We start from the raw sequence: 23,282 nt of genomic DNA on the forward strand, positions 1-23,282 counted from the left end.
CATATGCTTTTCTAGAAACACCCAACGAGTTGCTCATAAAAAGCCGAGTCCGCGGTAGACAAAGGAGGAAAGGAAAACTATGACCCGTTGAATGAATCAGTTTTCATGGTGCAGATGGATACACCATAACGATCCACGCGTTCATGATGACGACCATAAAACTTTTGTAGTTACGACTTCAATCTTGTAGCAACATAACCATTCTCCAGAAGCCTATTTGTTAGATTTCTAGCGCGATACAAAAAAGTCTGCGTAGTTTCGGCAAGCTCTGGCATAACGTATGAGTTGTGATATGAACACTTCATACGCAGGTGCTGAGGGGATGTTGCCACAGATGAAAGGAAACTTGACAAGTCTGAATGAAAAGTCATCATGTTTGTCGTAAAGTTTGGTCAATAGTTTTCCCTCACCATCGATTTCTACGTGTAGGTCAAGATATGAGGCTGAGTTCACAGTGTCTGTAGTGTCCTTTATCTCAAGTTCTTAAGGGTAGATGCGATGTACCAAGTCCCCGAAATTAGGATTGTTTAAAGATAATACGTCATCTATACAGAGGAAACTGAGGTTAAATGATCTACCCAAACGGTATTCTTTCTTTCGGATCAGATCAGCTATAAAGTCAGCCTTATAAGAGTGAAGAAATAGGTCAGCACGTAAAGGAGCACAATTAGTTCCCATTAGAATGTCGACCGTTTGTTGAAAAACACGCCCACCACACTGGACAAATATATTGTCGATTAAAAATTCCATCATTTGGTAAACATCTTCCTCTGTATGCACTCGGCTTTCTTTTTCACCTACAAGTAGGCTAGTCAGCGGCAGTAGTAGAGTCTTCGACTCCCCCTGCACTAGGCGCATATCCAATCCCTGTGATAATAATCACTAGTACACTGCCCTACATGCCAGTGGCGTAAAGGGCAGTAAGTAAGTTCCTCTGTATATTTGGAAGACGATTTGGAATTATTTCTTACGAAGTATGAGGAATCTCTACCAAGAACTATATATTTGTATCTAGGTGTACCATCTTTTTTGGAAAAACAATGATGTATAATGTCGGAATTTTAACTGAGTATGGGGAATAGAAGTATACAGAGTTGAAAAATCATAGGTTTTAATGCTATCATGTCATATTCAGATAATAGTCTTGAACTGATTGTCTCCAAAAGATCTTCCGATTTTTTCAGGATCCACATTGAATTAATACCACTACGGGAGTAACTAGTGTTGCGGTAGGACTCTCTTTGACAGTTGTGAGTATAGAAGTTAAATGTTTTGAAAGAGGTTTGGTGGTACATTGATCCAGCTATGAAAAGGTTGTTTGTGTGGATTCTTGTGGAGTTTAGGAATCCAGTACATAGACGGTAAATCACAATCATCGTCCTTGGTAGAGAAACCAAAAGAGGATAGCACAGATTTATGGTTTACCACTATGTCTACTTCTGATAATAAACATTGGATGTAAAACGTTTTGCAGACAAAAACAATGTTGCTTTGGGCTTTGTCTGCTGGTACGACAACATATTTGTCATGTATAATAGAAGATGTTTTTGCTACAGCGGGGTCTTTGAAAACTGATGTAGCCTTGGCACTCATTGACCAACTTAAAAAATGACATTCGTTTCAAAATTAAAGAGCTCACGGCCTTTAACCACTCTGACAAAGACTAGTAGCTTAAACGTTATTTTACTTTAATAAAAAAGAAGCAACGTGTGTTACTAACAGATAAAACTGAAGACGGATCCCAGCCATCATGTGCTTAAAAATTCAATGGATTTGCAATTACAAAATGAAGGTAGGTCGGTTTATATAGCTCCGTCATTGTTTTCAAACATTTTTATTTTTAATTTCACTATTGTTTCCTACGAAAAATAGTACCGTTCTGCTATTGCCAGCATTGGTTACAGGCGTTTTCCAATTATTTCTGTACCTAAAATTGAAGAAATCAGTCTGAGAATTGAGCATTTTCATTAATTTTACACATAATATTCCATTTCACTAAGAACAGATCTTTTCACAAGTTTTCGTGATGCCTATTTCACCCCTTACAAATACCAAGCTCAAGCGAGCGAAGAATAAAACAGAGACCAATAAGCCCGATCAAGCTAGCGATCGAACAATAAGGCTGCAAACAATAAGAAAGTGCGGGAAAACTTCAATGTCTAAACACCATAGAACATAACAAACCCACAACGGACTTTGCCATTTTATTTCATATTATTATGTATCATTGGATAATTTCGTAACAAAATTTTTGACACTATTGTATTTATACACGTACTTTTAATGCATTTTAAACTGCTTTATTGAAACTGAGATTGAAAACTTTTTGTAATTAAAATAAATAAAATTCTGAATGCCTTCATAGACATAAGATATTAGTTTGCATAATAATATTATTAATTAACTAATTTTGGACCCTGGTTTAGGGCCCGATATGTAAATGTCTGGATATGACATTGATAAATCTGTCAACTTTAATTATACAACTCAATTCAGTTACATACCGACAGAATTATGTTAATTTTTTTTTTTAATCCGATCTATAAAGATAAAAAAAGAAATTACATCCCTTTTTTACAAAAACATACAAAAACAAAAAACAAATGAAATAACAACAAATAATGACCAACCATTGTTTAATTTCACTCCTCCACGAAAAAAGATTTCTATAAAAAGTAATTCGTAACAAGAAAGAACAAAATAATGTGTTGGGGGATCCTGATTGTGCGGGAACGATCCATATTGAACACCCCAGAAATTTGATGGTTAACTAACCAATATATCGAAAATTCAGCCCTAAACTGCTCGGGCGTGAACAATAAAAAAATTCCAAACATGGAATTCAAATTTGGCAAAAAAAAAAAACGTCATGTAGGGAACACCTTGAAGAGGTGTCCCCTACATGAAGTTTTTTTTTTTGCCAAATTTGAATTCCATGTTTGGGCGAACGGTTCATATGCACATCCTTGAAATTGAGTGGTGAGCTAACCGGTATAGTGACTAACGAACCCAGAATGGCCTGTAAAAGCTTTGCCGTAGGAAATGTTTTATGACACCTTGAAGAGGGGTCCCCTATCTGACGCTTTTTGCCAAATTTGAATTCCACGTTTGGGAGGACGGTTCATATGCACACCCTGGAAATTGAGTTGTGAACTAAACGGTATGGTGTCTAACTAACCCTGAATGGCCTTTAAAAGCTTTGCCGTATGAATTTTTTATGACACCTTGAAGAGGGGTCTCCTACACGACGTGCATAACAATCGTTCCCCTCGATATTTTTATGTATATTGGTTATTTATTATTTATAGAAATGTTTTTGAGGAGTGAAATTTCACAGTGACGATTAATTATTTGTTTTTATTTCGTTTATTTTTTTTCTATTTGTTTACTGTTTCTATTTTGTGTGTGTGTGTGTGTGTGTGTTTTGACAAAAGGGGGTGGAATTTATTTTAGTAAACTCATTGAGACGTTAAGGTTTCCCACACGCACAATACCCAAACGCTCTCCAAACGCACGATAAGCGGACATGCACTTCTATAGTGCGTTTAAACGAACGCTATTTTGGTGCGTTTAAACGCACGCTATTTTGGTGCGTTTAAACGAACACTCTTATGATGCGTTCAAACGAACGCTTATATCGTGTGTTTAAAAACTGATTTGTGTTATGAAATTAAAGTTTCTCAGATCTACAGATGAGGACACTAACCCAGTGTCCAAAATAAATTATATCAGTATGAAAACTACTTTCTAATGCCTATCTAGGAAGAGCTAAATAACGAATGAATTAAACTGTTCATTCTCTTATTACATGGAATATAAAACATTTAAAAAATAGTAATTAGTAGATTCGACACTCTGTCGCCTTTAGATTCAGTCAATGTTAAGTATAGAAATGGCATTCAAAATTTTATTTTAAAAGTTTTTAATCTCAATTTCAATAAAGCAGTTTGAAATGCATTTGAAGTATGTGTATAAAAATAATATAGTCAAAAATTTTATTACGAAATTATCCAAGCAATATATGTGAATGGCACAGTCCGTTGTGGGTGTGTTATGTTTTATGGTTTTTAGGTATTGAAGTTACCCGCGCTTTCTTATTGTTCGCTAGCATGATCTAGCTTATTGTTCGCTGGCTTGTTGTTCGCTAGCTTGAGCTTGGTCTTACAAATGCATAATTTTGACCGGTTTTGAATGCAAATTGTATATAAAGTAGAATCTTTTTGGGATAGGACCCATGTAGTTTCAGTGGTAGGAAATTCTGAATTATGAATAACCTGTAAATCTTAAGAAATGTAGGTAGCATATGTTTTATTTCATTGATGCATATTTACAATGAATATTTTGTATGTACACATGAGCTAGGCAGGGAAAATGAGTATTTTTAGCATATACAAATTTCATGTCAGCCTAAAACGCTGTTTCCGGGCTCATAACACATTAAAAGAGCAATCAAGCGAACCAAAATTCTAGTGGAAATAAAACAAATTAATCCAGGGAAAAGACCAGACATGGAAAATAGACAAACACAACTAAGCACATAAAATAAAAATAGTACGTTACTAGGCCAAAGTTGAAATAAGCAGTCCCATTGATCCAATGAAAATATTTTTGACTGTCTGACGAACAGATAAAGAAAATGTATGCAAGTTGTTTGAGAGTAAAGCATGGTTTGTAGTTTTGATTAAATGACAGTCACGAATTGTTGCAGTAAAATAGCAGGTACTCGGTATTTTGATATGTGACCCAAAAACGGAAATACCGAACGGCTAAAAACAGAAATCCTCTTGTTTCTTGCCTGGAAAAACAATAACAACTTACCAATTAAAAAATCTCCAAGGTCAACACATAAAATGCTGCTCGCACATTATTGTTTCGACTAAATTCAGCACAACGGTCGAAGTTCTGCTTATCTGGGAAACCTATAACAAAGAACCCAGCATATGAGTCTTCAGTAAATGCCATGTGACTGTCAGCGCAAAATGTCCACAAATTATCGAAGTCCTCTCGGCTTGGAATTAACACAATTCCAGCTGCGTGTTCGAATTCTCCGCTGTACAATCTATTGGCCATTATTATGGTAGTTTGAATAACCAGACGTGCTGAATGCAGCAATGGAATGTTATCGAAAGCCGGAAACGGAACACAATACAGGCATCGGAATGCGAAACTAAAAGGGATGGTTATATTATTTGGACTAGATGTCATTATAAATAAAGGGGGAAATAATATATCAAAACATTATTTAACTCATCGACTTAAAGGATATATAAGTGGTTTTCCACCAAGGCCAGCTTACAACAGTTTACGGATAATCGTCCGTAAGCTGGCAGCGGAGACCAGTTTATCTAAGAAAAGTTCCTGATATATTTTATATTAGAAACAGGTCTGGAAAGAATAAATAATGTGTCATGCAGCTTTGCTTGACTTCAATAATTGTCATTTGGGAGAATTAATTTAATTTGTATTTATATGCAGACGGTATGCAGGTAACTGGTTGATATATTACGTCATTTTGCATGCTCATTCGCAAACTAAATGTGAAATGTATATAACAATACTGATCTCCATTATCAAAGTTGCTTAATGTTTTCTTCGTCGTTTAAAATATGTGTTTGCAACACTTTTGTCATATAATCCCAAGTAACCTGCTATTTCTATACAACAAAGATAATTTAATCTGCCTCTCATCAAGGCCAGCTAATTACTGCAGTACGTAAGCTGGCATCAAAGGCTAATTTTAGTACATGTAGACGTTCTTCATATATGAGAATACTCCAGCAATGCTAGAGGTTGTCTGGCAAGCTATTTTCTGACTTGGTTGGAGTATGGAGGAGCGGAATTCATTCTAGGACCAAACTAAACTCTTGAAACGTGAGAAACTATTCTCACTCCTACAATGGTTTGTAAGACTTTTCTATAAAGTAGCTACAGCAAAACGATGACTTTTCTTACCATAAGTATACACCAGCAGTGCTAGAGGTTGTCTGGCAAGCTTTTTTCTGACTTGGTAGTGGGGTATGGAGGAGGAACAGAATTCCAACCTCTTTCGTTGTAGGAGTAACCATAAGCACTGGTTTTGATCTTTGAATATCTAGTATATTTTTGTACCGGAAAGTATATTTATACGATTTCACAGAAATGCCATGCCAAAGGCCAAAAATTAAAATTGCTAAGAATTGGAAAATTGTAAGTCTGTTTAGTAAAAGTATACTTAGCTGCTGAGATGTCGATGTCTTTCTGCACAAATTACTAATATGAATATCAAATTTATGTTTATAATCAATTTTAATACTCAATAGTTTCACATGATTTTCACAGAATAAATTGCAACTGAAACAATAATAGTAGCTTTTTTTTTATCTAAAGCTAATCGCCAAACTTTTAGCAGTCTCCGTAGTGTAGTTTGACACTCATGGCCCTACGTAAAAGCAGATAAATAAGGGTGAAAATTGTATCAAAATATTTGCTCAATTGAGATTCTAAAATTTCAGAAACTTTTGAAAAAAATAGATAACACACCGACATGCCTATAATTAATTACCTAAAGGACTATTTTTCTTGTATAAAGTTGTTACATGTACTTGTGCCCGTTTTGGTCTTTCTGAAAAACTCCACTCCATATAGAGCAATATTTATTAAATTTGTTGTACTGAGGTACAATTTCAGTTTTACCTTTTTTTACAATCTTAGCTGGTATGTCATGTACACCTGCATGTGGCTCTTTTATTCATTTATATAAAAAAGAATCTTATTGACACCACTTCCACCAAACTTTTTAAAATCAAAAGTTTAGTTTAGTTTGGATTTATGTTAGTTTAAGCATGTTTTAAATACTCAAAAGTTCTGTATGATAAAGGAAAGAATAAATCAAAGAAGTCTATTGGTCACAGACACTGGTTACTATGTTTGTAATAGAATAAAAAGTTGTGTAAATATCTCGATGCATATAGTATTCTAAATGACCCTTTACTGAATGCTATTCTTTACGATCTTAACTGTACATTTCATAATAATTTCACACCCCCAAGCCCATCTTCATGTTTCTTTTGTTTTATTTTAGCCTTTGAAGTCTAGGCTGAGATTTAGTGTAACTTCATCGAAGAAACTGGTAATATAAATTGTATAAATTGGCGTATTGTAGATACACGTACAATATCATATTTGATAAGAAGTAAGAATATATCTTAAAAAACAACAAACAAACAAAGTCTATCTATAATAGTGGTAGTTAGTTGTCACAAGCTTATACCATCCAGGCTTGGATAAAATCCAGATTTGGACAAGTTCATTTGATAAACACATCAAAAGGTATTATTAATGTATATTTAGAATATGTCGTTGCATCTACTAATTCGATTTGGATCGATTCATCCCGATATACCATCGGAACTCCTCTGACTTTCTTCTTGTGGGCGAGTAGTTCCGATTGCTGTGACCACCAAAAATGGCTTCGGAAGTAGAACCAAATGCGAAAAGACAAAAGACCCGCGACACGTATGAAATTTTTGAAAAATTCCTCGCAGACACGCAAAAAATGAAGCAGCTAGCAGCTAGCAGCCATATGTGAAAAGATATGCAAAGGAACTTCAATGATGAACATGCGTTTGTTGAAGATAGTAGAATGTAATGCGCGAATTTCGGAGTCCTTCAGCCGTGCTTCTTGCACAATATCTGCATACGAAGAAGCTGGCACCTTTGCAGTGGGTGACATTTTCTCTTATGGCTTAGATATTTTAGAGAAGTTCACAGATAAGGCTACACCTAAAATTCCTGTAGAGGAAGACCAGCGGATGGCTTGAACGAAATTGCTTGAATTCTTTTACCAGGGTATGTTCTGCCCATTGGCAAGACTAAATTGATTTCTTTGCAGTGTGTAGTGGGTGCCCCTGAGAAGAAATGATATTCATCCTCTATGTTCCCACTATCATATTATTTACAAATACATTTTTTTCTCTCTAATTATGTTTTTATACTGTCCCCTTTCTATTTCTAGTGCATGTGCACTCAAACGAAATTTACTGATGATAGATCTTTCTATTTTAGATTTACATAAATCAATATATGGGGGTCTTTTAGACGGAATAAATATTTTACGGAAAAATGAGTTTTTCACTCATAGCTAGTGAGCTTACTAAATTTTGCATAAACTGATCGTGTAGTCTTTGTTCGATTCTTCTGATATAAAATTGAAGGTTATTAAGTTGTAAGTTGAGATGACAGAACCCAAATTTATTTAGTATATTTTTTACATGGGACATCCACAATTTGTTGTTTTTAACTTCTCTGAATATTTTGTACACTAGTGTATCTGGGGAATTAAGGATATGGTTAAAAAATTTAATCGTATTCAATTGAACTTTTAGATGTAGAGATGTTCTGTTCAGTTCTGCTAAGCATGCAGTGTTTATAGTTTTACTATATACTCCAATGATTTCTTTTATGAATTTCAAATGTAAATGTTCATATGGGTCAGAGTCACTGAAAGTTTTTCCAGCTCCCCAGACCTCACTCCTATAATAAATAACATTTACATATATTACCAAAGTGTCAAATAACTTTTCAAGTAAATTACAAGGAACATCTATAGATACGACTTTTTTTATTTTAAACCAGGCCTTTCTTCCCTTCTCCATTAGCTTATTTTTTGATAGATTCAAATTACCATTGTAGTTAAATGTAATGCCCAGGTAGCAGTAAGATTTTACTGTTTCTAGCATATTTTTATCAATACTGAAGTGGTTGAGAAAACGTTTACCATTTGAATTGAATATTATTATTTTTGATTTTTTTTTGTGTTTACTTCGAGTTTACATGAAATGCAAAAATCATTAAAAATGTTAAGTACATTTTTCAGGCCTTTTTCTGTTTCTAACAGCAGAATAATATCATCTGCATACATCAGTGGTGTTATTTTTAAATTATGAATTAATATTGGTTCAGTGTTCCCATTTTTAAGCTGGTCAAAAATATCATTTATAAACAGATTAAAAAGGGTCGGACTGAGGACATTACCTTGATTTATTCCACAACTGGAGGGAAAATATTGACTTAAACTGTTTGGGAATTTAATTCGGCATTTTGTGTTTTGATACATTGTACATAGAATAAATATTAAAAATTTTATGCGGGACTTCATGTTTTGATAATATATAGAAGAGGCCATATCGCCAAACCATATCAAACGCCTTTTTAAAGTCTATAAAGGCGACACAGACTTCCTTTTTCTTTCTTTTGTAGTTATCTATTATTGATTTTTAAGGTAAAAATATGATCAGTAGTTCTTTATTTTGGTTTGAATCCAATTTGATTTTATCGATCAGTTTATTGGATTCAATAAATTGATGCAATCTTTCATGAATAATTTTATTAAAAAGTTTACCTAGATTAGAGATAATTGATATCCCTCTATAGTTTGATGGGTCTAATGTAACTCTTTTTTTAAATATTAAAGAATTGTAACTCTTGTTCCATATTTTAGGGAATGATCCTGTATTGAATATTAGGTTAAAGAGTTTACCGTACATAGTTTCAGTGAGACTTGTGTACCACACTTGATAATCTCATTTGAAATCAAATCAGCTCCTGCTGATTTGTCATTTTTTAGTGTCATAATTGCTTTTAATATTTCATTTGAGTCTATTCTGTTGTTGAGAGTGTTTTCATTATTGAGATTATTTTCTGCAATATTATTCTTAAGGTTTGAAATTATCATTTTATGAAATTTGTTGATTTTTGAATGACCAGATTTCATGTCCTTAAAAAAATTTATAAATTCTTCTTCTTCATTAAACTTTTCATCTTTATTGCTTTTTGATAACCTGTTTTGTTTATTTATAAGATTCCAAAGGATTTAGGATCCTTATTGAAGTTGTTTGATCTTATCATAGATCTGTGCTTTGTATTTTTTCTCTTCTTCTTTACACTGCCTTCTATATTTAGAACAGAAAGAGTAAAAGGTTTTTCTGTACTCACCATTATTGGATTTTTATTTACAAGTGACAGTTACAGGGAAGTCATGGCAAGATTCTGTGAACTGTGGTTTGGGGGAATTTTTTATTTTTATTTTTTAGGAAGCTTTTAATAAGTTTAGTAGAGTTTAAGGCTGTATCATATAAAATTGTATTTATGTAATCATTTAACTTTTGTTTTACATGAGGGCTTTGAATATTATTTGAGTATTTAAGCAGTGTTTCTTCATTCCATATGAACTTGCCCATAAGGGGTTCAAGGTTAGCTTTTTGTGAAATTTTCAAATTATTAAGGCAAGTGAACAGTGAGCAGCTAGTTGCACTATGATCTGAAATAGTTGTAAAATCATGAACATTAAAAGTTCCAATATCATTGAAGAGGTCATGAGATGCTATTGAATAATCAACAACACTACATCCCTTATATGTTATACAAGTGTAATTACCAAGTAAATCACCTGGTTTTCTTCCATTTAATATTCTTATACCTCCTTCTCTACATAAATCTAACAAGAGTTTACTGCTTTTATTTGTTTTTTTTTATCGAGATTGTTTCTATAAAGCTGAGATTCACAAACATATTTTGGATCATTCATTTTTGGAAATTGTGTATCATCAGTTAAAACAAAATATGAATATCATTGGTGTATGCATTTAAGTCCCCTTGGATAAGAATATCTTCTAGGCTATAATATTCAATATTTCTAAGTAAATGAGAATATCTTTCATTCAAGTCATCTATGTTATTAAGAGAGTTTTCTGGAGAAAAATAAGCTATTTCAAGATATATGCTTTTCTTCAGATTAAAGAACATTTTGTCTAACTTGGCTTATACAATATCTTTATGATCATTCTGCAATGCTGTTACACCTTTACACAATTTATGATCAACATATATGGATATATTATATATACTTTATATTAAATTCTTGAATTTTGATTGGATAAAAGGTATTCCAGTATACCACTCTTCCTTTGAGTATATCACCCTTCCTTCGAATATACCACCCGCTGCGACCGGAAATGTATCTTGTCCTTACCGTTGTGCAGTTCGGTATTACTGTACATTTTCTAATTTCTGCCCAAACCAAAATCACCAGATGGCAATTACAATGGCTTTTGCCGAGGTTAATGAAGATGCAATTAATGAACTTAGAGCTAACAAGGACGCTAAAGGATGGTTTTGCAGAGGGAAAAAAACACTTCACAATAAGAAATATTAAGTCAATGGATCTTTTGATATTTGTTTATCAATAGAAAGGTGGTATACTGGTTAAAAAGATATTCAGTATAATATAACAAATACTGCCTGAAGTTGAGGGTGATATACTGGATCACCACACTCAGGAAAGAATATCGCCCTTGACTACATCTCGGGTGATATTTTTCCTTCATGTGGTAATCCAGTATACCGCCCTCAATTGCAGGCAGTATGTGTACAATACCACCACAGTTTCGTCTGGCCTTTTTATGTTACATCTACGTCTATTGCTATTACAAATACACACACATGCAGTGATATCTTTTTTGGCCGCCAGAGAATGTTTTGAATTATCCTCAATTCCTTCTACAAATGAAACATTTTTGTGTGGATCAGTGCAGCCACTCAAAATTGCAATTAAAACCCATGGAAACAAACTTTTTGACCTGTATATTTGCTCTCTTGTTGTAGGCCTTACTATTGTTACACGAAAAATTTTTTGTTTTACAGATCATTCTGCCATACTTGAGTATGAAGATTGTAAGGATGAGTCTGAATGGTCAGTGAGATTAGGCCAGCATTTGTTATTTCCTCTTTCAATTGGGAAAAACTACAAATTTGATCATCATCAATCATATACATGTGGAAATATATGTCCTTGTCCACAACACGATGAATTATTTGGACAAAAGGGAGATACTTCGTTTGGTAAGTAGCCTGTAATGGCAATTCTTGTGATAGTCCAGTCAGTCTAACTAATTTTTGCCCTTAGTCTTAACAAATTGCAACAGAAGATATTTAAGTTCTAAGCTATAGCATTATGACCAAAATAAGTTCAGAAAAAGTCTATAGTGCAGAAACCTCAAATTTAGCATTTCAACCATTGCAAAGGGGAAACAACTCTGTCTAAAAGGCTGAAATAATAGTACAAAATCATAATTATGGTTTATCTGATGAAAACAATGTGGTTATATTTATACATTAAGCATAGATTAGAGGATCATCTGCAATTTTAAAGGAGTTCCATATATAATCTTTACCAAAACAACTTAGATTTAGAAACAAAATAGAAAACCATGTGTCAATTTTTTTCTCTCGAGATAACAAAGTTCAAGAATTCCAATTTAGATGAATATGATGAAGTAAATATTCTACTTCTTGTGGTAAAAGATTCTTTTAACATGGACAAAACTTTTGATAAATAGCTTACAGAAATAAAGAATACAATTTTCTTTTGATTTTTCAAAATGATAGAAGTGCCTGTTGTGGGAGGACCAATGGAAGATAATTATACTATAAAGTTTTACATGTTCAAAGCTTGTAAGCACATAGTTAACTGCTCAATAGAGTATGATGAACTTTTATATAAAGTTCAGGGTATAATGTGAAGATGTGCAAAAAAGAATTACCTTAATTATAATTGATTTGATCTACATATAAGGGCTTTACACTTAATATTTAACTCTGATTTAAAGTAATGTCATTTCATACATATTAGAAGAATTGGGATGTATTTTACATATGATGGGGACATAACTTTTTGTACAGTAGGTTTAAATTGGTCTGGAGCTGGCATGTCAGTCAGCTGCTAGTAGTCCTTAGTTTGTATAGTTGTGTAGTTTATATTCAGGTTCTTTATTTCTATTGTAACAAGGAGCTCAGACCTTTTTGAACTGATTTTAGGTGTGTTTAATTTTGTAATATTTGTTTGACATGGCCAGACTTTAAAGTACTTTAACCCTGCCACAGTTTTTGTGCTTGTCCAAAATCAAGAATTTCTGGCCTCTGTATGCCTGTTTCATTTTCACCTTCAGTTTATGTTTTATGTTATTTTTTTGCTGTACCTGTGTATAATGATGCTTAGGGCCAGTTGCAGCCTGCCCTGTGGTATGCACAAAACTTAGCACATATACCTGTACATGTACATATTAAAGACGCGTACTTTCTATTTTAGACTTTGAACTGAATGTTTTAGGTGTTTCCAAAGCAACACATTAACTTTACTTTTTATGAATATAGTGTGCCAATATCTTATCTGTATCTCCTCTTACAACACGGAAAAGAATTTAATGAAACTTTTGCAGAAACTTTACTCTATATTCCTATTGTGCACCTTCAATTGGATTTGGATCTTAATCAATTTGGAGGACAAAAGGTGCATATTATCAAATATGGGCGTGGTTGATGTCAAGATAATGAGCATTGATTACAGTTTTGTTCCCGGCTGCAATGCAAAAGGGGGGGGGTTAGAAATACTAGTGTGTGTGTGTTTGCATGTATGTATGTGCTTGTATGTTCATCCAGTCAAATTTGTGGATGCAGCATCTTGGAAACCACTGGACGGATTTGTTCAAAGTTCGTAGGATTGTTACATGTAGTAACCATTTTGTGCCACCATTTTGTTTAACAAGTTTTGCAGGAGTTATGGGACTTTTGCACTTCTTTTTTTTGGCGACAATGGGGAACATATGGCTAGGAATTGCTTGTCTAGTTTTAATATGGAGACAGAGGGGGTATCTTTATCTTTTCCATTACTCCTTCTACATCTGTGAATGGAGTTATTGAAACTCCCAAGATTTTTGAAAAGGAACGAATATGAAGAAAGAAACCCAGTGCTTAGCTGGACAGTGTGTGGATAATCTTATTATATAGGTACATGTAAATCCAACTTTGAATATACTTTTTTAATATATGATAATAGACTTATAGTAATTTATTTGTTTAAGGTTGCATAAAAGGATGGCATGGTAGAAGTGATATTTTGATCAATGATGTTGTACCAGTTGGTTGTACTGCTATCTCAAAACAAGGACAAGGAGACAACGAAAGTGTGTCATCATTTTCGTCCACTGAAGTAAAATTCAAAGATGGTAAAGAAGGTTTTGACCAGAAGGATCTCGCAAAGATGATAAGTGAAACAGTGGTATTTTCATTTCTTCAATGCAAGTTGAATAGGGAGCGAATGCACAGTTGTTTAGTCCCTGGAATAGGAATCTCAAATGGTAAAGTGAAGTGTTTTTTCTATGACTCTGAGGAAGATGTTCTTCTTGAAACAGCAGAAATGGATTTGAAAATAGACCTTACAGTACCTAAAATATCCCAAACTGCTGTAGTTTTGCTTTGGCTTACAATAAATTATCAAATCTTTTGTTCAGGAATAAGTGATAAAATGAAGAAGTATAATGCCCAATTTTTTGAAAGGGTTGGTGACCATATAGATTTTTATCGAAATGAAACTGCATTTGAAGTGCACAAACCATATTGTCCTAAAAAGAAGGACAACTGGTTCATTGATGAACCTGTTGATCAATATCGTCGAGAGAACCTTAAAATCAAATATGAAGAATTAAAGGTATGCCATGGTTAAGTTTAAAGTATAGTTCACTTTGCAAAGTCTCTCATATTTTGTATTGAAACAATTAGAAAACAGTACTTACATGTACTTAACAACTACAATTATTGATCAGTGATATATCCTACACATATCATTGATCCATCAACCTGATGATTGCTTTAGATTGCTATTATTGTTATCATTTTGCCTGTGAGGTTGCCATCCAATGCCGTTAACTTTTTACATAACTACAAAATATATTAGTTTTATAATAGTGTCATGCACATGGACTTTGGATCATAAGTTGGATCCATTAAATGGACAAACAATGTACTAAAATGCTGTTTTACCGGTAATTATTTTTCACATTTTATTATCCATGGCTGTACAATGTATAAAATAGTTAAACAGCATGTTAATACATTTTTGTCCATTTAATGGATCTTAACTCATGACCCCAAGTCCCTGTGCATCACTTAGGGAAAGGAAATTATGTCTTCAGACAGGGTCAGCTAAAGTGTAAATGGCTCAAAGTACTGACTAGGTCTCTACTTATATTTAACATTTGATATTTAGTGGAATACAGTCATTAATCTTCAATGTATTTTTCAACTTCATTTCAAGGTGGGATCAGTTTTTTTATGAAAAAGTGGGTTGATATAATCTGAAGAACTAGAATTGAAATTAAAATACAAATGCATTGACCAGTGCTCTTCATATTCCTTAATGACTTTAATTCATGCAGAACATATGATGAATCATTAAATGAGCTGGAATTTAGACAGGAAAATCATGTAAGTACATGAAACTTAATAATAAATCAAAATTATTAAATGTATGAAAAAAGTTTAAATTTATGTTTCTGCAAAACATGTAGAAGTTGCCTCCCCTTTCCAGATCTATTTTTAGCTCACTTGGCCATGGGCCATGTGAGCTATTGCCATCACTTGGCGTCTGTTGTCATTAACAATTCTTCAAACATCTCTTGAAACTACTGATGGGACTTGAATGAAATTGTTCCTTAAAGTATCCTGCACAAATGACTGTTTTGACTTTTGATCTGGTAAAAAACCATGGCCACTGCTAAAAATACTACACTGGGGTCAGAAGCAGTTTTTGCATATATCTCTAAAACCGTTAGGTTTAGCCAAATTCTGACATGGGATGAAAGTGTTTATCATGATGAGATCTGTCAGTGGTCAAATTTTGATGAAAATCTGTTGACCCATATTGGAGTAACTGTCCTTTTTAGCTCTTCTGGGCAAAAGCCATTTGAGGTACTGCCATCACATGCATCCGTCGTCTTCATCTGTTGTTATCCTGAACAGTTTTTCTAAACTCTTCTCCTGTGAACTACTGGACCAATAAGAATCAAACTTGGTATCAACGTTTATTGCTATTTTTAATGTTATTTCTTTCAAAAATCTTCTCCTCTGACACCACTTGACCAATTGGAACTAAATTTACTTTGAATGTTCCTTGGGGTATCCTACATGGAACTGGTATGGGGATTTTTGATCCGTTAAAAAACATGGCCGCCATTACTAAAAATAGAACTTACATGTACGTAGTCAAACAGTAGTTTTTTTTTGCATATATCTCCTAAACCCTTAGGTTTAGCCAAATTGTGAAGTGAGGTGAAAGTGTTCAGCATGATGAGATCTATTTGTGGTCAAATATTTATTGTAATCTGTTAAGCCATGTTGGAGTTATTGCCCTTTTTCGCCGCTTTTTCTTTTTTGCTATTTGGAATGTTATTTGTCAAAAATCTCCTCCTCTGACACCACTTGACTAATTGGAATCAAACTTAGTAAGAATTTTTGTTGAGGTATCCTACATAGAACTGATATGGGGATTTTTAATCCATTAAAGAACATTGCCACCATCACTAAAAATAGAACATAGGGGTCAGACTGTGTGTTTTTAGCATATATGTACAAAACCATTAGGTTTAGCATAATTATTTCAATTGTTATTATAAGGCCTTCAAAGCTCTTCAGGGATCAAAGTTGTCAGGCAACTCCTTGTAAGAGTTATTGCCCTTGAAATATGTAAAATGCCTTTTTTTTTTACAGTTTTCTGCCAATAAACTATAATACATGTAGATAGAAAGAAACTTTCACTTGCTGCAATGATCCTTAAGATGGTCCACTAAAGTCTTGTTGAGTCAAAATTGTTGGATAACTCCTTGTTAAATTTATTGCTCTTGAAAGACAACCTTTAACCAGGTGAGTGATTCAGGCTCCTGGGAGCCTCTAGTTATTGAAATCATACAAGTTTATAAATAAATAAATTAGTTTTATTTAGAGTTGGCATATACATGTACATGTAACACATAATAAGACAACATCAACTCTGGTGAGCTTTTGATCGATATAAAATTAGAAATTTTTTATTGTATTGGCAACCATTTAAAAATTGGTTGTTGGCACAATCTCTATATTGTCCATCTAGCTAATATCATTATTCTGGATAGCCTAATTTTCCTAGATATCAATTTTCATAGAAATCTTATGCCTTTCAATTTAAATGGTGTTTGCAGTCATTTTTAAAATATTGGCAGCTGATATACAATTTAATCTATTTAATAAGCTGCATATTATTAATTTGGATGGCAAAAATATCCTTAATATCAATTTTCATTGAAATTGGGCAACTGTTAATTTTTTATGTATTGGTGGCCACTTTAAAAACGGTCGCCTAAATGCATGCAATTTTGTTTTGATTTTGTTTTGACCCTTGAGCTGAAAATGTATACCAAGTTACAAAATAATAATATAAATAATAATAAGAAGAAGAGACAGGGTAAAAAGAATAAGTCTCCAGCCAACTTAATGGTTGGCAACTTAAAGTATCAGAACTGTTGTAACTTAAGCATTGATTTTTTTGTACAGGTTACAAATTGTTAAAAATATAGTTATTTTTTTAAATGATGCTGAATGAATTATAAAATTAGCTATATCATGACTTTATTTTATTTAAATCTTTATTTATATTATGAATCAAATGTATATACATGTACTATCTTTACAGTACAACACAATCTTTTCCTTTCGTTAAGTTATTCACTTAGATATGTTTAATGTTTGTATATGTATGGTTTTAACCTCTTTATATTAACTTCCATGTATTTACATTTTAAAAAAAATCTACTGTACAAATAATGTAATTTCTTGCTAGTGACACTGTACTTATGTATCTTTTATCCATAGATTGTATAAAGAAAGTGGTAAATAAATCTTCTTATATTTATGCATGTATCTCATTACATCAAACATCTTTGTTGTCATCACTGTTGACCCTGCCCATTCCAAATTTTAGAGGCCATTGGCGAGTGAGCCCCTGCTAATTTCAAGCCCTATGCATATATCATTGTGAAATACAGAGATAAAAAAAAGAAAACATTAGGTAGCCAATGTAGTTTCAGATACAGACACTATACTTAACACTGGATACAGACACCATACCAAACCAAACACTGGATACAGACACTATACTTAGCACTGGATACAGACACCATACCAATCCAAACACTGGATACAGACACTATACAAAACAAAACACTGGTTACAGACACTATACGAAACCAAACACTGGATACAAACACTATACCTAAAACTGGATACAGACACCATACCAAACCAAATACTGGATACAGACACCATACCAAACCAAATACTGGATACAGACGCTATACAAAACACTGGATAAAGATACTATACCAAACACTGGATACAGACATTATATAAAAACACTGGATAAAGATACTATACCAAACACTGGATACAGACATTATACAAAACGAAACACCGGAAACAGACACCATACCCAACCAAACACTGGATACAGACGCTATACAAAACATTGGATACAGATACTATACCAAACACTGGATACAGACATTATACCAAACTAAACACTGAATACACTGACTATACCAAACCAAACACTGGATACAGACACTATTCCAAACACTGGATACAGACACTATACAAAACACTAGACGAAGACACTATACCAAATACTGGATACAGACACCATACCAATCCAAACACTGGACAAACACACTATAAAAGACACTGGATAAAGACACTATACCAAACACTGGATACAGACACTATACAAAACACTGGATAAAGAAACTATACCAAACACTGGATACAGACATTATACAAAACGAAACACTGGAAACAGACACCATACCCAACCAAACACTGGATACAGACGCTATACAAAACACTGGATACAGATACTTTACCAAACACTGGATACAGACATTATACCAAACCAAACACTAGATACAGACGCTTTACAAAACACAGGATACAGACACTATACCAAATACTGGATATAGACACCATACCAAACCAAACACTGGATACAGGCACAATACAAAACACTCAATACAGACATTATACCAAACATTGGATACAGCCACTTTACCAAACACTGGATACAGATACTATCCAAACACTGGATACAGACACTATACCAAACATTGGAAACAGACAGCGTACTTAACACTGGAGACAGACATTATACAAAACACTGGATACAGATACTATACCAAACACTGGATTCAGACATTATACCAAACCGAACACTGGATACCGACACTATACCTAACACTGGATACAGACACCATACCCAACCAAACACTGGATGCAGACACTATACAAAACACTGGATACAGATACTATACCAAACACTGGATACAGACACTACACCAAACCAAACACTGGATACAGACACTATACCAATCCAAACACTGGACAAACACACTATACAAGACACTGGATAAAGATACTATACCAAACACTGGATAATGACACTACACCAAACCAAACACTGGATACAGACACTATACAAAACACTGGATAAAGATACTTTACCAAACACTGGATACAGACATTATACAAAACGAAACACTGGAAACAGACACCATACCCAACCAAACACTGGATACGGACGCTATACAAAACACTGGATACAGATACTATACCAAACACTGGATACAGACATTATACCAAACCAAACACTGAATATCCTGACTATACCAAACCAAACAGAGGAAACAGACACTATATCAAACACTGGATACAGACACTATACAAAACACTGGATACAGACATTATACCAAACCAAACATTGGATACAGACAATATACGAAACCAAACAATGGATACAAACACTATACCTAACACTAGATACAGACACCATACCAAACCAAATACTGGATACAGACACAATACAAAACAAAACACTGGAAACAGACACTATACCAAACCAAACATTGGATACAGACACAATACAAAACACTCAATACAGACATTATACCAAACATTGGATACAGCCACTTTACCAAACACTGGATACAGATACTATCCAAACACTGGATACAGACACTATACCAAACATTGGAAACAGACAGCGTACTTAACACTGGACAGACATTATACAAAACACTGGATACAGATACTATACCAAACACTGGATACAGACATTATACCAAACCAAACACTGGATACCGACACTATACCTAACACTGGATACAGACACCATACCCAACCAAACACTGGATGCAGACACTATACAAAACACTGGATACAGATATTATACCAAACACTGGATACAGACACTACACCAAACCAAGCACTGGATACAGACATTACACCTAACACTGGATACAGACACCATACCCAACCAAACACTGGATACAGACGCTATACAAAACACTGGATACAGATACTATACCAAACACTGGATACAGACATTATACCAAACCAAACACTGGATACAGACGCTATGCAAAACACTGGATACAGACACTATACCAAACACTGGATACAGACATTATACCAAACCAAACATTGAATACCCTGACTATACCAAACCAAACACTGGATACAGACACTATACAAAACACTAGACAAAGACACTATACCAATTAATGGGTATAGAAAATACACAAAGCACTGGACACCGACACTATACCAAACCAAACACTGGATAAAGACACTATACCAAACACTGGATACAAACACTACACCAAACACTGGATACAAACACTATACCAAACACTGGATACAGACACTATACCAAACACTGGATATAAGCACTATACCAAACACTATACCAAAAACTGGATACAAACACTATACCAAACACTGGATACAGACACTATACCAAACACTGGATACAAACACTATACCAAACACTGGAAACAAACACTATACCAAACACTGGATACAAACACTATACCAAACACAGTATACAGACACTATACCAAACACTGGATACAAACACTATACCAAACACTGGATACAGACACTATACCAAACACTGGATACAGACACTATACCAAACACTGGATACAGACACTATACCAAACACTGGATACAGACACTATACCAAACAAACACAGTATACAGACACTATACCAAACACTGGATACAAACACTATACCAAACACTGGATACAGACACTATACCAAACACTGGATACAAACACTATACCAAACACTGGATACAGACTCTATACCAAACAAACACAGTATACAGACACTATACCAAACACTGGATACAAACACTATACCAAACACTGGATACAGACACTATACCAAACACTGGATACAGACACTATACAAAACCAAACACTGGATACAGCCAATATACCGAACCAAACACTGGATATATACAATATACGAAACCAAACACGGGATGCAGACACTATACCAAACCAAACACTGGATACAGTCACTTTACTTATCACTGGTGGATGCAGACACTATACTTAACACTGGATGCAGACACCATACCAAACCATACACTGGATAGAGACACTTTACCCAACAATACAGATATTATACCAAACCAAACACTGAATATAATAACTTTATCAAGCCAAAGTATTGAAATAGGGACTACACCAGAACCAAACACTGGATTCATAAAGTATATCAAACAAAACACTGAATATAGATACTACACCACGCACTTGATACAGACATTATACAAACCAAAACACTAGATACAGACACTATGCAAAACGAAACACTTGATACAGGCTATATACGACACCAAACACTGGATACAAACACTATACCTAACACTGGATAAAGAAACCATACCAAAGCAACACTGGATACAGGCACAATACCAAAGACTGGATACAGGCACAATACCAAAGACTGGATACAGACACTATACCAAACCAAACACTGGATACAGACACTAGGCAAAACGAAACACTGGATACAGGAAGTATACGAAACCAAACACTGCATACAGACACTAAACCACACACTGGATATTGACACTGCACCAAGCCAAACACTGGATATTGACACTGCACCAAGCCAAACACTGGATACAGACACTTTACTGAACACTCGATACACACACCATACCCAATCAAACATTTGATACAGAGGTTATACCATCCACCGGATACAGACACTATACCAAACCAAACATTGAATACAAACACTATACAAAACACTGTACAGACATTATAGAAAACAGAACACAGGATACAGACAATATGCCAAACCAAACATTGGATATATGCACTATACCAAACACTGGATACAGACACTATACAAAACACTGGATACCGACACTTTACCGAACACTGGATACAGACATTGTATCAAACAAAACAACTGATATAGGCACTATACCAAACCAAACACCTGATATAGACACTCTATCAAACAAAACTGTTGGTATAGGCACTATACCAAACCAAACATTGGATACAGACACTATACAAAAAAAAAAACACTGGATACAGAAAATGTACCTAACACTGGATACAGAAACCATACAAAATGAAACGCTGGATACAGACATTCCACCAAACACGGGACACAGGCACTGTACAAAACACTGGATACAGACATTATACCAAACACAGGACACGGACATTATACAAAACTAAACATTGGATACGTACACTATAAAAAAACACTGGATACAGACAATATAGCTAACACTGGATACAGACACTATACCAAATTAAACAATGGATACAGGAACTATAAAAAAAAACATTAGATACATAAAGCAATACCAAGCGCTGGGTAGAGACACTATACCAAGAACTGCATAGGGATACTATACCAAACAAAGACTCCAGTAACTTTGCCAAACACTTGATGCAGATACTATATCAAACCAAACATTGGATACAGACACTACCAAATACTGGATACAGATGCTCTACCATACAAAACATTGGATACAGATGCTTTACAAAACATTGGAGACAAACACTATACCAAACACTGGATTGCACTGGATCAAACACTGAATACAGACATTATACCAAACTAAACACTTGATACAGACACGAAAAGAAACACTGGATACAGACACTATACCACACCACACACTGGATACAGACACTATGCATAACACTGGATACAGACACCATACTAAACGAAACACTGGACACAGGTATTGTATCAAGCACTGGATATAGACACTATACGAAACATTGCAACAGACACTATACCAAAGGACACACTGGATACAGACACTATACCAAACACTGGATACAGACAATATACAGAATCACACACTGGATACAGAGAATATACCAAACCAAACACGGGATACAGGGACTATACCAAACACTGGGTACAGTCACTATACCATACAAAGCACTGGACACAGACACTATACCAAACACTAGTTATAGACACTATACCAAACGAAACACTGCATATAGACGCTATATGAAACCCAACAATTGAAATAGGTACTATACCAAACCA

General features: G+C 34.3%; 1 protein-coding gene and 1 long non-coding RNA gene across 2 annotated transcripts; one reads left to right on the plus strand and one right to left on the minus strand.

Annotated features, from left to right (window-relative positions):
• Window positions 1-1,671: 1,671 nt before the first annotated feature.
• On the minus strand, window positions 1,672-5,162 carry LOC148600558 (uncharacterized). The gene is made up of 2 exons (XR_015917974.1): window positions 4,819-5,162; window positions 1,672-1,927 (listed from the first exon to the last, which is right to left on the minus strand). It is a non-coding gene; the product is annotated as an uncharacterized LOC148600558 (long non-coding RNA).
• A 2,261-nt stretch (window positions 5,163-7,423) lies between these two features.
• LOC148600559 (uncharacterized) lies at window positions 7,424-17,711 on the plus strand. The gene is made up of 3 exons (XM_088558829.1): window positions 7,424-7,494; window positions 11,680-11,877; window positions 13,896-17,711. The coding sequence occupies exons 1-3, from the start codon at window positions 7,467-7,469 to the stop codon at window positions 14,534-14,536; spliced, it is 867 nt and encodes a 288-aa protein (XP_088414955.1). The 5' UTR covers window positions 7,424-7,466; the 3' UTR covers window positions 14,537-17,711.
• The last annotated feature ends 5,571 nt before the right edge of the window (window positions 17,712-23,282 follow it).

This window comes from Perna viridis, chromosome 13 (genome assembly GCF_037379345.1).
Source record: "Perna viridis isolate PV_CMFRI_1.1 ecotype Kerala chromosome 13, ASM3737934v1, whole genome shotgun sequence".
Classification (NCBI taxonomy): Eukaryota; Metazoa; Mollusca; class Bivalvia; order Mytilida; family Mytilidae; genus Perna; species Perna viridis.